Source organism: Salvelinus sp. IW2-2015, linkage group LG28 (genome assembly GCF_002910315.2).
Source record: "Salvelinus sp. IW2-2015 linkage group LG28, ASM291031v2, whole genome shotgun sequence".
NCBI lineage: Eukaryota > Metazoa > Chordata > Actinopteri > Salmoniformes > Salmonidae > Salvelinus > Salvelinus sp. IW2-2015.
The window spans coordinates 13884011-13899034 of record NC_036868.1 but is presented as its reverse complement, the minus strand read 5'-3'; the positions used below and the strand labels follow the sequence as shown (position 1 = coordinate 13899034).

The window sequence follows — 15024 nt, the reverse complement described above, 5'->3', positions numbered from 1 at the left end:
TGGTCTATAACCATTCAACGACATGGTTTCTGAAATGACTTGAGGTTTGCCTCTTTTCTTCTGGACATTAATTACCCCTGACATGTCAGACATGGAGAAAAGTATTTCATTTTAAACAGCGGAGGGAGGCCATAGGCAGTAAAGGTGCCCATTCCTCCATGTTAAAACATTTGTTAGCAATTAGCTTGAGCTGCAGAACGGACTTTCTGTGCACCCTCCTMCCCTCCCTCTTCTTCCCCTCTCACAGTCCCCCTTCCATCTCTCTCCCTCCCTCTCTCCGTCACTCCCTCTCTCCTAGTCATGTTTCCCCAAGCTGCAGATGGTTACTGTCCAAGGTATTAGTTTCTTCTGGCTCTGAGGGAGAGAGGCAGGAGGAGCAGCTGCATTTAAGCAGACTAACTGTAGCATGTAGCCGGGTAGTCTCCATGCACTAATAGAGCTAGACTGTTTTATGTATTTGAGCTGCAGTTCAAGTGAGAAGTTGCTGGTAAGAGAGAGAGCCCATGCCTGAAGAATTCCTACTCTAGTTGTTTAGAGAAAAGTCTGGCTGGATATATAGCAGTTGTAAATTAACAAGTAAGTCCTATGGATGACTGTCTACATTGTACATGTAAATTAGACACAGTTCTTCCGTTACTTGTCCAGGAGGAGACTTTACTGCAGAGAAGAGAGACTAGGACAGTCAGAGGCTGTTGTCCGGGCAACAACTTCTTCACATCCTCACCAAAGCTGCCTGAAGAATCACCATGAAAGGTAAAGTGGCTTTTGATTATTCTCTGTTGATGCTGTATTAGACTTCAGACTACTGCCTGCTGTGGAGGAATATAATATATTATTTAGGAGACTTGAAAGTGCACCGGTTGCACACAAATGTGCAGACAGCTTGCTTTTAAGACCAGTTCCTCTCAGGATCCAGTGAGAATGATGTGGAACATCCACCCTTTTCAAAAGCTCTCCATTTTCAGCAGCCACACATTTGCTTTTGGGCTTTTTTAAAATATCTTATTTGAGCCCTATTGAAAGGATAACATGTGAATACTAACTTTTGTCAACATTGCATGAAATAAGACTATTAAGGGGCTTTGAAGAGGCTGAGAAATCTGAGGAGTCCTCTTGGAGAATTGGGGAGTAGCGACGTGGCTTTAGCTTTGGAAGGTCTTATTAAGTGTTGAGGTATTTACAGGGGAACCCACAGGTAGGAGGTCTCCTCTTGTCTTGTTAGGAGCGTGCTCCATTAGAGCTCTAAACATGCAGTCTAACACATTCCTAATGTAAAACAGGAAGGAGGCACCTCTGTAGTGGAAGCAGCAGGTGTGTGGTTGGCTCATATAGTACAGTAAAGTAGAAAGAACTCTGACTGGAGACACAGACTGCCATACAAGTATATGAATAGGACTGTTTAACACAGCACCTCTAATCTGGAAAGACAAATGTATTCCTTCGACATAGACATTCAGTCAGAATTATTTGGCACATGACAATGAAAGGTTGTTATTATAGAAAACTGCGATTGCAGGAGAGATGTTCATTAGACTACAGAACAAGACCCTTGTTAGTATTACTAGGCTGTTTCTATCATGAGATGTCCAAAGCGTTTTCCTGGAGAAAACGAGGGCATGTTTATAGTATAATTTGATTTCTAGTCAACTCTCTCACTCCAGTACAGATGAACCACAGTAAAGGGGGGTGTTTGTGATAATTTCTCATTAACTTGGAGCAAGACCATTTGGATCAACACATTCCAGGCATTTCATTGCCTTGAAAGGAACCACACATTTCCTTGTAAGTTCATCTAAAACAGTTGGATGTCAACAGTGGCTTGTGAAGACACTTGTCTTTATTAGTTGAGGCCCCTTTGGTTTTGGAGCAACCCCATCTCGTGTCTCTGGGGTTTGGGGGTTTAGGTATTCATGTTAAAAGCTTTAAGTGAACTCCATTCAAGGGGACATTTCAACCAGTACACTATAGAATTTGTTTTCAGTCTTGGCATTTGTTCATTTGGAGGGTGGATTGCCCGTTGCCTCTGTTAAAAGACAGGACAACATAACCTTTTGAGCCAAAGCTTGTACTCAATAGTCAAACAAATCTGGATTTCCCCTGCGCCACATTTAAATGTGTGTGGAATCCAAGCTCTGGGTTACATATTCGACAGCTTTTCTAGGTTGATATGAAGAGATGACTGTAAGTGTAGAGTTCAAAAATCCACTGCCAAATGTAAACCTAAGAAGGAACACAGTAGGGTAACCACAAGCATTGACAAATCATGAGGTTTGTAGACTTGCAGGGAATTGACTGGTGTCATGTTCTTGCTCAGTGTGGCCTAAAGTTCACAATAACAATGAGCGTGGGAGGACAGACTGAAAGACCAAAAACGTTCTCTTTGTTCACTGTGTATTTTACATGCACATTGGTGATTATTTCATATGCAGAACAAATGCACTGGGAATATAATCTTTGGGCCATGTCATGCTGATGGAGGTGTCAGGTTAGACTATAGCCTATTATACTGTCATAGCGTCATTAGATATGGGTCAGCCAACTAAGTGGCGGTCCTATTGTGGAAACAGAACAGAACCCACTTTACTGACTCCAGTTCCTCTCCCTAGGGTGTCATCATTTGACCATCATTAGGCAGTCAACATTGGTCTTGCCTTATCACCAGTTCTGTATGGACYTCTCTTCCAGACCCTTTCTTAGGTTATAGGTTACAGTGTTAAATAATTCAACTATTTAGCCTAACGTGTGACAACTTGATTATTAGCCAGCTTGTCAAACTTACCTTCATACCTACTACGTTGGTATTCATGTGCATGTGGTTACAAATAATCAACTATATTTTGAGAAGCACCAAAGAGKACTACAGTATGTAATGCAATCACTGCCTCTAATGTTCTTGCCGAGGTGTTTTAACAGAGCTCAACATGTGTTTTCATAGGTGGCTACGTACTGTAAGACTGGCCGTGAGACAAATTAACTGTATTGCTTCCTCCTTCTTAGAGTCAAAACTATTGCCTTAGAACTGAAACATTCTGAATGTTTTTCATCTCTAATCCTCTCCATACATCGCTGTATCAATTTCTCACCACTTACAASTTTGTCAGCTGTTGAAATTCAATTGTCTCCATAGTTGTAGCTGAGGCATGCCTGAAGTATTTGGATGATTATTTAAACCTAATAAAGATTATTTTCATTACTTTCAGTTAATGAGAGGTTTTAACACATTACCACAGTTCAAGAACTATAGCACGGAACTTGAGAGGTATATTTGGCAAGTACTACAGTGGACAGAGGGTTACATGGTCACTGCTTTATATACAGTATACACTGTTAAAACAGAGAACATATAATCAAACACACATTCCAAATGATCTACAGTATTTTGAAAAACTAATGATAGGTAGGGGTGATTCTATTTCCAGTGGAGTAAGCTTGATGTTTTTCCAGGCACATTCAACGTGGCTACTTGGGTTCTTAGCTTAGCATCGCAAGAATGACAGACCTTAGTAAGAAAGTGTGATGGACATACCTGCTGGACACACGATTCAGAAATGTCCCTCCCCCAGCATATACGTTATTGTATTACAAGGTTTTTGGAGAGGACACTCCATTCATGAAGATTTTTCCTCCAAATGCACCTGTGCTCATATTTGCAATGGAACGCTGGCTCTACATACACGTAAAACCCACCACATTTAAATAACTTTCAAAGCTTTTCCATTCTAWTGACCACTGACCCAATAGTGCCCTCAACTGCGTGCCTRATTCTATCTTAAAAACACGTCTGGTGACTATGCWGGTGAAGTGCTGCAGTGGCCTCGCAGGCAGGCAGTGGTCTGCTCTCCTCTGTGTAGGTTGGAGAGCTAGAGTTCCTGATTGACGTGAGAGTCATGTTTTCCAAGGAGGGTAACGCGGGGCTTTAGACAGGGAGGGCAGRGCGACCGAATCCTTTCCTCCGTTGGCAGAGCCGGGGGAACAGTGGATGCCCAGGTTTAGCTTAGAGCCATCTGTATGGCTGACAGGGAAATGTAAAGTCTGAGGCCTGCAGCAGGCASCTGGGCCCATTCCAGACCCCTTCTCGCTCTCTTTCACCGGTCCGCACATCTCAGCATTTCAGACTCAGCCTCTTCATYTGGCCTGACTTCAGCTGCTCTAGCAGGCAGCACACATAAACACCCTCACCTCAGAGTTCACTGCATTCCTCTCACCCTGCACGCAAAGCACAGCACAGCCCAGCAGAGATGAAATCTCCAGAGCTGGAAAAATAMAGCGTCATCAGCTGAGTTTAATATTAAGGGAAAAAGACGGTGACGAAAAACACTGAACAGAGACTCAACTGAGTGATGTTCTTTACTTTTGGGGCTCTTGTACCTCAGTAAGAGAGCTGTGGACTCTAATGGTATGAGCAGTTTTAGGCTACAAACCTCAGTAATCCTTCAGATGATCATTAATCAATTGAAGGTCCAGTGTACAGGTATGCACTGTGGTGCAGCAAATTAGATACAKTAACATTATAGCTCTATTATGTCAGCATTACCAGTTCATTTGTGCCCAGCAAGAAGCCATTTAAACCCAAATTCAATCCAAATTCAGGTCTTGGCTTGACAYTTCTCTTTGGCATCAGTCTGCTGTGTCCCACTGGCCCCTCTACCACATTGAACTGGAAATGGTGATGCCACTACATCCAGCCCAGCTAGCAACACACACAATCAGCCTCACTCTGGTCTTTCATATTGAGCTGCTACGGGGCCCTTTATCTGACAGCTACTACATACTTACTAGACAAAAACAATCCCTTTTTCAATTCGCATAGTTATGTTTCTATAAGATGGCAGCCAAGTATGATCTCACGCTCATATTGAGCCCCAAGTTGAATGTTTTGTGTCTTGGATGGTAGAAGTGGCTGCGGGGGCATATTCAAATTTGCCTCATATTTAGCCATTTTTGAGCACTGTAATAAAATGTGTGAGTTGTTCCCTTAAGAAAACTTCAAGTTATAGACTATTGACCTTAATCTGTGAACGTGCATTTCAAGTCTCTCCATCTGTTTTCCAGAAAGCTATTCTGGATACGAGAACCAGCTCTTTAAAGGTGAGGATAAACATGCATGTCAGTTTCCTAAACTATCCTCTAGTCCTTGGCCAGAATGGTGTGACAAATCTGTTTGTTGATATCCTGGCTTTGGAAAATCTAGTAGGCCTACTGTACTATTGCATGCCTGTATGGTGGAAGTAATTGGATTAAGGAGAGGGTTAAGGAGCCCAGTAGGAAGCTGTGTTTAAGTAAAAAAGTGAATGAATGCTGGCATGAGCTRAGCTTGTGTGATGGTATCAGACATTTCCATAACAGTGACTCATTTTTCTTCTCTGCTTTTCAGAGGATGATCTTACTGGGGAGGAAGAAGAGATGCCTTCCTTTAGAGGTGAGAAACATGGCCCAAATTCTACCACACACAGACATTTTATATTGCTATGCATTTTTGTTTATGTGCCTTGTTATGTGGCTAGGCAARCAAGACTTATTTGGGGCAATCGAGACGGCACTTTCTTTTTATGGAGTGGTTTTGAGTATTGTTTTGATGTTAGTCATAAGTCTACGACAAAGTCCCCTAACAACAACACTTTGAACAATAACGGCAGAATATCCATCTAGGGCGTATTGTGTGCACATTGGGCTATGTGTGTACAATGTTTGTGTGTGTAAAGACCTGCGTGTGTCTGTATACAGTACACCTGCGATCACTGCTTTGTTTATATGCGTGCATWGTACATCTGTTTCAGATATCCCTCCTTAGTCCTTCTCCACACAACTTCAGCAGCTCTGCTGACCAAAACCAGACGCTAGTCCAGTAATTAGTCATGCACAATCCACACAGTGTAAGGGTTAAGACAGATATTTCCCTTCCTCTCTGCCCTCTAACCAGCTGATGTTATGTAAGAGAGACTAGAGCCCCATGCTTCTGATTGCAGGAAGAACCAGAGGTGGCTGTGTGAAATGCCAGAAGACATATTCTCTGCAACTGGCCGTCAAAGTGCTCTACGGTTTCTTTGTCTTCCTGGTCATAGCAGTGGCAGTGCTGGCATCACTAGGTGAGTAACTATGATATTACACCACCGATCCAGTACAGTGGTTATGCTCTTGGTTATCCTCCATGCCAGGGACATTTATGAGTCTGTTAATAGCTTGTATTGTACAAATGTGAATAGTTATTGTTTTCCACGCTGTGCTTTTTATAGGATTATGATTGCAAGGCCACTAGGATACAGGAAAATGTGTATTCATGTTTTTAATCCCTGGAATAATATGTCCGTAATAGTAATTGAATTGAATCACACTGAGAGAACTTGGAAAAGCCTCCCTGATTCCTGCCCCTTTGGGCTGTTGGGCCCATTTTTACACCACCGACTTTGGTTGGGTTTGCTATATATACTGAACAAAAATATAAATGCAACATGCAACAATTTCAAAGATTTTACTGAATTCATATAAGGAAATCAATCAATTTAAATAAATGCATTAGGCCCTAATCTATGGATTTTATATGACTGGGAATACAGATATGCATCTGTTGGTCACAGATACCTTAAAAAAAACATAGGGGTGTGGATCAGAAAACCAGTCCGTACCTGGTATTGACCACCATTTGACTCATGCAGCACGACACATCTCCTTCGCATAGAGTTGATCAGGCTATTGATTGTGGCCTGTGGAATGGTGTCCCTCTCCTCTTCAATGGCTGTGTGAAGATGCTGAATATTGGCGGGAACTGGAACATGCTGTCGATCCAGAGKATCTCAAACATGCTCAATGGGTGACATGTCAGGCCATGGAAGAACTGGGCCGAAACATGGGCTGAAACATGAGGTGATGGCGGCAGATGAATGCCCGACAATGGGCCTCAGGATCTCGTTACGGTATCTCTGTGCATTCAAATTGCCATCGATAAAATGCAATTGTGTTCGTTATCTGTAGCTTATGCCTGCCTGCCCATACCATAACCCCACCGCCACCATGGGGCACTCTGTTCACAACATTGGCATCAGCAAACCACTCACCCACCAGTACAGTTGAAACCGGGATTCATCCGTGAAGGGCACACTTCTCCAGCGTGCCAGTGGCCATTGAAGGTGAGCATTTGCCAAATGAAGTCGGTTACAATGCCAAACTGCACTCAGGTCAAGACCCTAGTGAGGATGACAAGCATGCAGATGAGCTTCCCTAAGACGGTTTCTGACAGTTTGTGCAGAAATACTTTGGTTGTGCAAATCAACAGTTTCATCAGCTGTCCGGGTGGCTGGTCATAGACGATACCGCAGGTGAAGAAGCTGGATATGGAGGTACTGGGCTGGCATGGTGACACGTGGTCTGCGGTTGTGAAGCCGGTTGGACGTGATGCCAAATACTCTAAAACGACATTGGAGGCGGCTTATGGTAGAGAAATTAACATTMAATTCTCCAGCCACAGCTCTGGTGGATATTCCTGCAGTCAGCATGCCAATTGCACGCTGCCTCAAAACTTGAGACATCTGTGGCATTGTGTTGTGTGACAACATTTTAGAGTGGCCTTTTATTGTCTCCAGCACAAAGTGCACTTGTGTAATGATCATGCCGTTTAATCAGCTTCTTGATATGCCACACATGTCAGGAGGATGGATTATCTTGGCAAAGGAGAAATGCTCACCAACAGGGATGTAAACAAATTTGTGCACAAAATTTGAGAGAAATAAGCTGTCTGTGCATATTTTTGGGATCTTTTATTTCAGCTCATGAAAGATGGGACCAACACTTTACATGTTGCGTTTACATTTTTGTTCAGTATAATAACTAAGCTAATAAAGTTGTATTAAATCCAGATTGTTGAATTAGCCATTTAAGGCCGGGACGTGGTGTTCCTGCAGGTATTATGTGTGCATCGCTTCAAGCGCCACATCATCCGGCATTCCTCCACAATCASAATCTGTTCTCTTTAGTCATGCTTGACTTAACAATGTGCGCCATGTTGTACACTAACAGCTGGGAGGGAGATTTGGTTCAAGCCTTGAGAGTTTTTTCTTTAAAATATAAGGGCCATTATATTTCCAACGAGGATCGAATGAACATACAACTTCAATCTGATTTGCCATTTCTTACCTGACTGACAACGTTTTAAGTGCTTACAGATGTTACTTGCGTTTAGGCAAAAATATTATTGAGATTCAAAACGTTACATCTCTTTTTCACAGCAGCCCAGAGCTCCCTTAGGGCTATTGTGTAATTCCAAGAGCACTGATACAGAGGGCTGGGATTCCAACACCACCGTGGCACCGTATTTTATTGGCTGGAGCAGGGTCTACTTGAGTTCATGTCAACGCAGAGCACAGCAATACTGAGGCAAAACAAAACAAGAACAAAGCACTGTAAACTTTAATTGTGAAATGTCCGAAATTGTGTTTGGTTAAAACTCCCCAAACATTGAGCGAGAACAAAAACATGAACCCAGACATGTAGAAATGTCCTTATCATGCAGCACATCTGTTTTACATTGTTCAGTCCCCAAGAATTTGTGTTATATAACAACAAAAAACTCACAGTAGAACCTAACCAACCTCTCTCTAACTAGCAGACATGATGATAAGAAGAAGAAGATCAAGTCCACCAGTACACCAGGAGAATGCCAATTAATGTTAAGAGGCTGTGTAAAATCAACGTCCCTGAGACCTAATGCACTATAACAGGTGGTATGTAGAGGACATATGGAATCGCTTGTGAGCAAAAACAGACTGACACAACTGTTATTAATCCCCAGAGTCAAGGATCAGGAAATTATATGCAACAAGGAGTCCTTAAAATAGTACACATGTATTAAGTCTGAATCAATACCTACATAGAGAGGAACCTCCATTCTCATTATTCTGAAAGTCTAATTTACATAATGATCTTTGTCTTATCAGTATTTAGGAAGGTCGACAACTTATCAGAAGAGGAATCCTTTTATCATAAGAAGATTACTAAGGTCCAGGAAAGTATACAAGGTGAGAGAGCTTTATTAATCATGAGACAAAATGTGCTGTGCAAGCAGAGCCTCCCAATGTGGCTGCTGACAGAGAAGTCAAGAAGTAAACAATGACTAATAGAGCATACTGGACATTTCTGCAGATTTCCTAAATATGTCTTTTGCCGAAAGAGTTGTCTCTGTTTAAAATATGTCACCCATTGAGTGTAACTGTATGGGTGATTGAGTATGAAGTCTGAGCAAATAAGGACATGCTCTTCAAGCTTAATGGCCTGCCTCCTGTGCTGTGTCAACTCCCTGAAGAGACAGAGCTCAGGCTATGACTTCAACAATGACCAACTACAGCTGCCTCCATTGGCCCATCATTTATGGAAGCACTGCAGCTTCCGTGTACTTCAGTCGCCTAGAATTGACACATAGCTAACTTTGATCTTGGCTAAATTATCAATGAACTGATCATCATAACATTGTTATCTCTTCTTACCCAGATCTCAGCACTACCAGAAACTGCTCTGACTGCTTCGACATGGCCCACTTCAGCGAGGAGATCAGTAGGCTGAAGAGGGAGTTTGAGGATCTCCAGAAAATGATCCTGGGACAGGAGCAGGTCCTGGATCAGGCCTCCCAGACCCAGCAGACCCTGAAGGCAGCCAGAAGCAGGATGACCCGAGACATGCAGAACTACTCCCTGTCCATCAGGCTCATCAACCAGTCCCTGGAGCGTTACTTAGACCAGGTGGACGGTTGGAAGGCGGTCATCACCGAGACGGACGAGAGCATGAAGACTCTGTCTCAGGATCAGTACGATCTCAAGGCCACTGTGAATCAGGTCAATACCACGGTGGCCCTCAACTCCTTGTGGATGGATGCCCTGCAGAGGAAGACCAATGAGGAGACATTGGTCCTGCAGAAGATGACGGCGGACTGGCAGAACTACAGCCGGGTGTTGAGCGGTCTGAAGTCCAACTCAAGCACCACCACTCAGACAGTGAGGAGCATCCAGAGTGGGATCTCGGCCACGCACCAGAGGATCAGCATGAGCTCGGAGATGGTGCACGACCTCACCCTGCAGGTGATGAACCTGCAGATGCAGCTGGACAATGTCACCTCCTTCATGGACGAGCATGAGGAGAACATGCACGACCTCCACTACCACTCCAAGTACTACCAGAACCGGACGGGCGAGAGGTTCATCACCCTGGATGCTCGCATGGACTCCATCGAGATGGAGATCGACACCATCTCATCCAGCATCAACGCCACGGTAAGCCACGTGCAGAGCATGTACAAGTACATCAACATCGAGAGCACGTCATGCCAGACGCGGATGGGTAGCCACACGGAGGACCTGCAGAACCTGAACAACACGGTGCTGCTACTGATGCACCTGGCTGTCACCCTGAGGCAGCAGTACATGCTGCTGAGCGTCCGTCTAGATGTGGACGCCAGGAACCTGTCCATGGTCATGGAGGAGATGAAGCTAGTGGACACGCACCACACCCAGCTCATCCAGAACTTCACCATTCTCAAAGGTACAGCAGAGATGTTTTTGATGTCATTGCCAAATGCACTTTTGTTAAAAGATCTGGATGTTCTTTAGGTGGTGGACTGTTTACTGTGAAAAAACAGCAGCGTTGCAGTTCTTGACACAAACCGGTGCTCCTGGAACCTACTACCATACCCCGTTCAAAGGCGCTTACATTTTTTTGTCTTGTCCATTCACCATCTGAATGGTACACATACACAATCCATGTCTAAATAAGTATTTTTAAGCCTTGACAATTAAACCTGTCTCCTCCCCTTCATCTACACTGATTGAAGTGGATTATATTTATTTTTACAAATTGTATAAAAATACAATTAATGACAAGACAACCATAACAACTGAGGACAATGTACTTTTTTTTTTTAACTAGACAAGTCTGTTAAGAACAAATTCTTATTTTACAATGATAATATTCTTCAATAGAACTCTAGTTGACTTTGTCAAAGAATCTTACTCTGCATCTCTTTCTTTAATGCTGTTACATTTTCTGATTTCTAATAGCAATTCTACTTCATAGGATAAATCGGTGTCAACACTATTTTTTTTTTAAGGTTTGGTTGTTAGAGATTTAGAATTTTACATTTTGAATATGAATATTTTACCTAGTAGAAGTATTCTGTTGTTAATTGGAGGATTATGGACATTGAGGTCACCAAAGATGATAAGCTAAGGGTTAATATGTAGTTTGATGGAGTGATGGGAAAGCCAGCCTTGAAACTGTAGCTAAAATAAGCTCACTGTCGGACAGTACCAATACAAATGCATTATGTCTTCATGACAGAGTCTGCATTTAGAGTTATGATCAATACCCAATACTCTTTGTTGACAGAATTGTATAGAACATCTTTAACTGAAAGGCTCTTGAGTATGTACTGTATCTATTGATGTTTTGTATGTGAGATCTGCTTTCATGGTATTCGGTTGTCAAAGATACGGTATCTTTCCAATATGTTTGAAATTGTATGGAATTGCAGATAGGTTATGGAAATTCAAAGTACATTTCAGATTTTATCTTTTTTTGTATGCATTTTGTATCCTAACTGCTGTCACCTGTGCTCACTAACACTACTCTTCTCTTTACAGGCGCACCGGGCCCACCTGGTCCAAAGGGGAACAGAGGGGAAGGAGGAGGCAAAGGTCCAGTTGGCCTGACAGGAATCAAAGGAGACAAGGGCCCAGGTGGGAACCGTGGTCCTCTGGGAGAGAAGGGCCCTATCGGGCCTACAGGAGCTCAGGGGGAGCCAGGACCAACAGGGGCCAGAGGTGGAGTGGGCGTCAAAGGGGTGAAGGCTTCTCTGGGTCAACCAGGCCCACGTGGTGAGAGAGGTGAGAAGGGAGACATGGGTACTATTGGTAAGGATGGAATACCAGGTCCCAAAGGGCCACTGGGAATACAGGGCCAAGCAGGGCTCCCAGGGCTCCACGGGATGCCTGGCCCAAGAGGAAAGCCCGGGCCTGTTGGTCCACACGGGCCTCCCGGAATTCCTGGCCAACCAGATCTGCCAGCTTACCCAGACACGGTGTCTTGAGGGGCCTCTGGTGTCTGATCACAACAAGGACAGGACGAGCCTCCATTGGACGTGGGGAAGTACCGGCAGCCTGGCAAAGGGATGGAGGATGATTGAAGAGGATGGAATGAATGGAGCATGGAAGAGTTCACTCTCAAGCGTTCCCCTTCATGTTACTCCATTCTTTCCCTTGGACACTCAATGGACACACCATTGAGCATATACACACAGCCCATGTTCGGGTATAAAGGAGACATTGATAACAAGATAACAAAAAGACTTGAGTTTAAAAATATGCATTGGAAGTTGTCAGTATCATATACAGCTGAATGTATGTTTGAAGGAACCACAGCACTATCTTGGGGGCTTCATAAAGGTCTAGGTTTACAATGCCATGCACTTTCACGAGGGTAGAGTTAATTAACAATAGATTTTTACACTAATTTGTGAAACATTAACACGTGAAATTCTATTCAATGGCACTTTTGGTTTTATAAAGTGTAGAAACTACAGTCAGTTTTTATGTGTTTGCTTTTGTATCTTTTATGTTTCGGAGCAGGTTCTCTGAATACTGACTGAAGTTGAGATGATTCAACAGGTCATAGAGTGTAATGGTAAGGGATGAATGAAATTGCTGAAGAACCAAAGGTACACAACTATGGATGTATTGTATGTTAGTCATTAAATGAACATTTCCTAAATGACTTAAAGGGTACGGTTTTGAAATATAGATATTTTTACATTATGTATTTTTGGTTTTATGCCAACATGTTACATTCAAGTGTTTTCAGATTTTCAAGTGTAGGTAATATACATCATTTTTGTTGTGTTTCCATTCATATTCATCTCCGCACATAATCAGAGTTGTGTGATGATCTGTGTATTTTAATAGCAAATAGAAAACATATAAAAAGTTAAAATGATAAGAGATGCTATTTTTGTAAACTTGTGTCATTCTTATAGATGTTGAATAAATGCTACCATTCTACTTCACCAAAGTGTATTGACATCGTACACTCACAAGTTCTGCTATTCTTTAACATATTTGAACTTTAAAAGGTTCATGAAAACCTATTTTGAACTATCAATCTATGTGTGGTAGAAGGCTCTGATGTAGCTGCCAGGAGAGCCAATAAGGGTTCTAGTCAGTCCTAGGTGTTTGGGCTATATTCCGCACAGAATATTAGCTGTGGATATTATGGCTTCAAATGACGTGCTGGTAACATGTAGTCTCCATTGGTGGAAAGTACTTTAAATCTTTAAAGTACTACTTAAGTAGTTTTTGGGGGGTATCTGTACTTCACTATTTATATTTTGGATTACTTTTACTTTAACTCCACTTCATTCCTAAAGAAAATATGTACTTTTTACTCCATACATTTTCCCTGACACCCAAAAGTGCGAGTTACATTTCAAATATGCTCAGGCAGGACAGCAATATGGTCCAATTCATACACCTATCAATATAACATGTTGTTATCCCTACTGCCTCTGGTCTGGCAGACTCACTAAATACAAATAATGTGTTTGTAAATGAAGTCTGAGTGTTGGAGTGTGCCCCTGTCTGTCCATAAAGAAAATAAAGAAAATTGTGCTGTCTGGTTTGCATAAAGGAAAACTATTTTGGTATATGTTTTCATTAGTCCACTGTTGATATAGTCCCAACATGCTTTGTATGTCAGCAGTCAAGTTTTCAAGATATTGCATTTTGAAAAGTTGACTGTTGACATGCAACACATTTTGGCCTTGTATCAACAATGGACTAATGAAAAAAATACAAAAAATAGTTTTTGAGTGGATTTTCCCTTTAATATTAAGTATTGAGTACTGTTTCCACCACTGTACTTAAGTAGATTTAAAACCAGATACTTTTACTCAAGTAGTGTTTTACTAGGTGACTTTCTCTTTTACTTGAGTAGTTTTCTATTTCCACCACTGCCATTCTGTCTGCTCTGAAACATGCAAGGTCTCATGAGATCTGAGGGACATGAACTTTAACAAAAACGTCGCCTAAAATCCACGCAAATCCCATATTTTTGTGGTTATACGGATTTGCAATGTGTGGAGGGATTCCACCACTTTAGATTTTCACCTCATCAATATTACAGTGGGAAACAGATTGTAAAATGAAAAAGCTTTAAAACCTGAAGACAATATGAAAAGACTGCAGCGTTTAAATTTGAGAAGGTGTGTCTGATTTCAATGGCTGGCTGTGTAAAGACACTATGTTAAAATGGCTTCTCTTTCATATGTTACTGGCACATGTGGTGTGCAAACCGCCACAAGATATCTGACCTCCAGCAGCTTTTCAAAACCATTACCACATGTACAACCATAAATCACTCACAGTCACAGTGTGTAGGGAGAGATTTTGGCTTGATGCGTCTTTAAAAATTGCATATTTGGGCAGAAACAGATGCTGTCTCTGATTACCATGTTTGTGCCCTCCTCAACTGGTCATGGATCTTATCATTGCAGTTTTACAATAACCATTGTTAGTGCTGCAATAACTAACCGCTAACGTAAATAAAGCACATTAAGCAAACATACACTGGAACGTTTAATGACACTTTTTTATAATATTGTTACTTTCAGTGTATACTCCTATGACATATAGTTGAAGTCGGAAGTTTACATACACCTTAAGAATGTGAAATGTCAGAATAATAGTAGAGAGAATGTTCTATTTCAGCTTGTATTTCTTTCTTCACATTCCCAGTAGGTCAGAAGTTTACATACACTCAATTAGTATTTGGTAGCATTGCCTTTAAATTGTTTAACTTGGGTCAAACGCTTCGGGTAGCCTTCCACAAGCTTCCCACAATAAGTTGGGTGAATTTTGGCCCATTCCTCCTGACAGAGCTGGTGTAACTGAGTCATGTTTGTAGGACTCCTTGCTCGCACACGCTTTTTCAGTTCTGCCCACGCATTTTCTATAGGATTGAGGTCAGGGCTTTGTGATGGCCACTCTAATACCTTGA

The 15024-nt window shown here is 42.2% G+C and overlaps 1 protein-coding gene across 2 annotated transcripts; it reads left to right on the top strand.

Moving 5' to 3' along the window:
- The first annotated feature begins 330 nt into the window (after positions 1-330).
- Positions 331-14592, top strand: LOC111954534 (scavenger receptor class A member 3). 2 transcript variants are annotated; one of them, XM_023974334.2, is made up of 8 exons: positions 331-487; positions 646-753; positions 5053-5088; positions 5375-5419; positions 5967-6086; positions 8928-9008; positions 9478-10521; positions 11619-14592. In XM_023974334.2, exons 2-8 carry the CDS (start codon positions 747-749, stop codon positions 12062-12064), a joined length of 1779 nt encoding a protein of 592 aa, XP_023830102.1. In that variant the 5' UTR covers positions 331-487; positions 646-746; the 3' UTR covers positions 12065-14592. The 2 variants fall into 2 exon arrangements, with proteins under 2 accessions (XP_023830102.1, XP_023830103.1); XM_023974335.2 differs by lacking the exons at positions 331-487; positions 646-753; positions 5053-5088; positions 5375-5419; positions 5967-6086 and adding an exon at positions 6099-8714.
- The last annotated feature ends 432 nt before the right edge of the window (positions 14593-15024 follow it).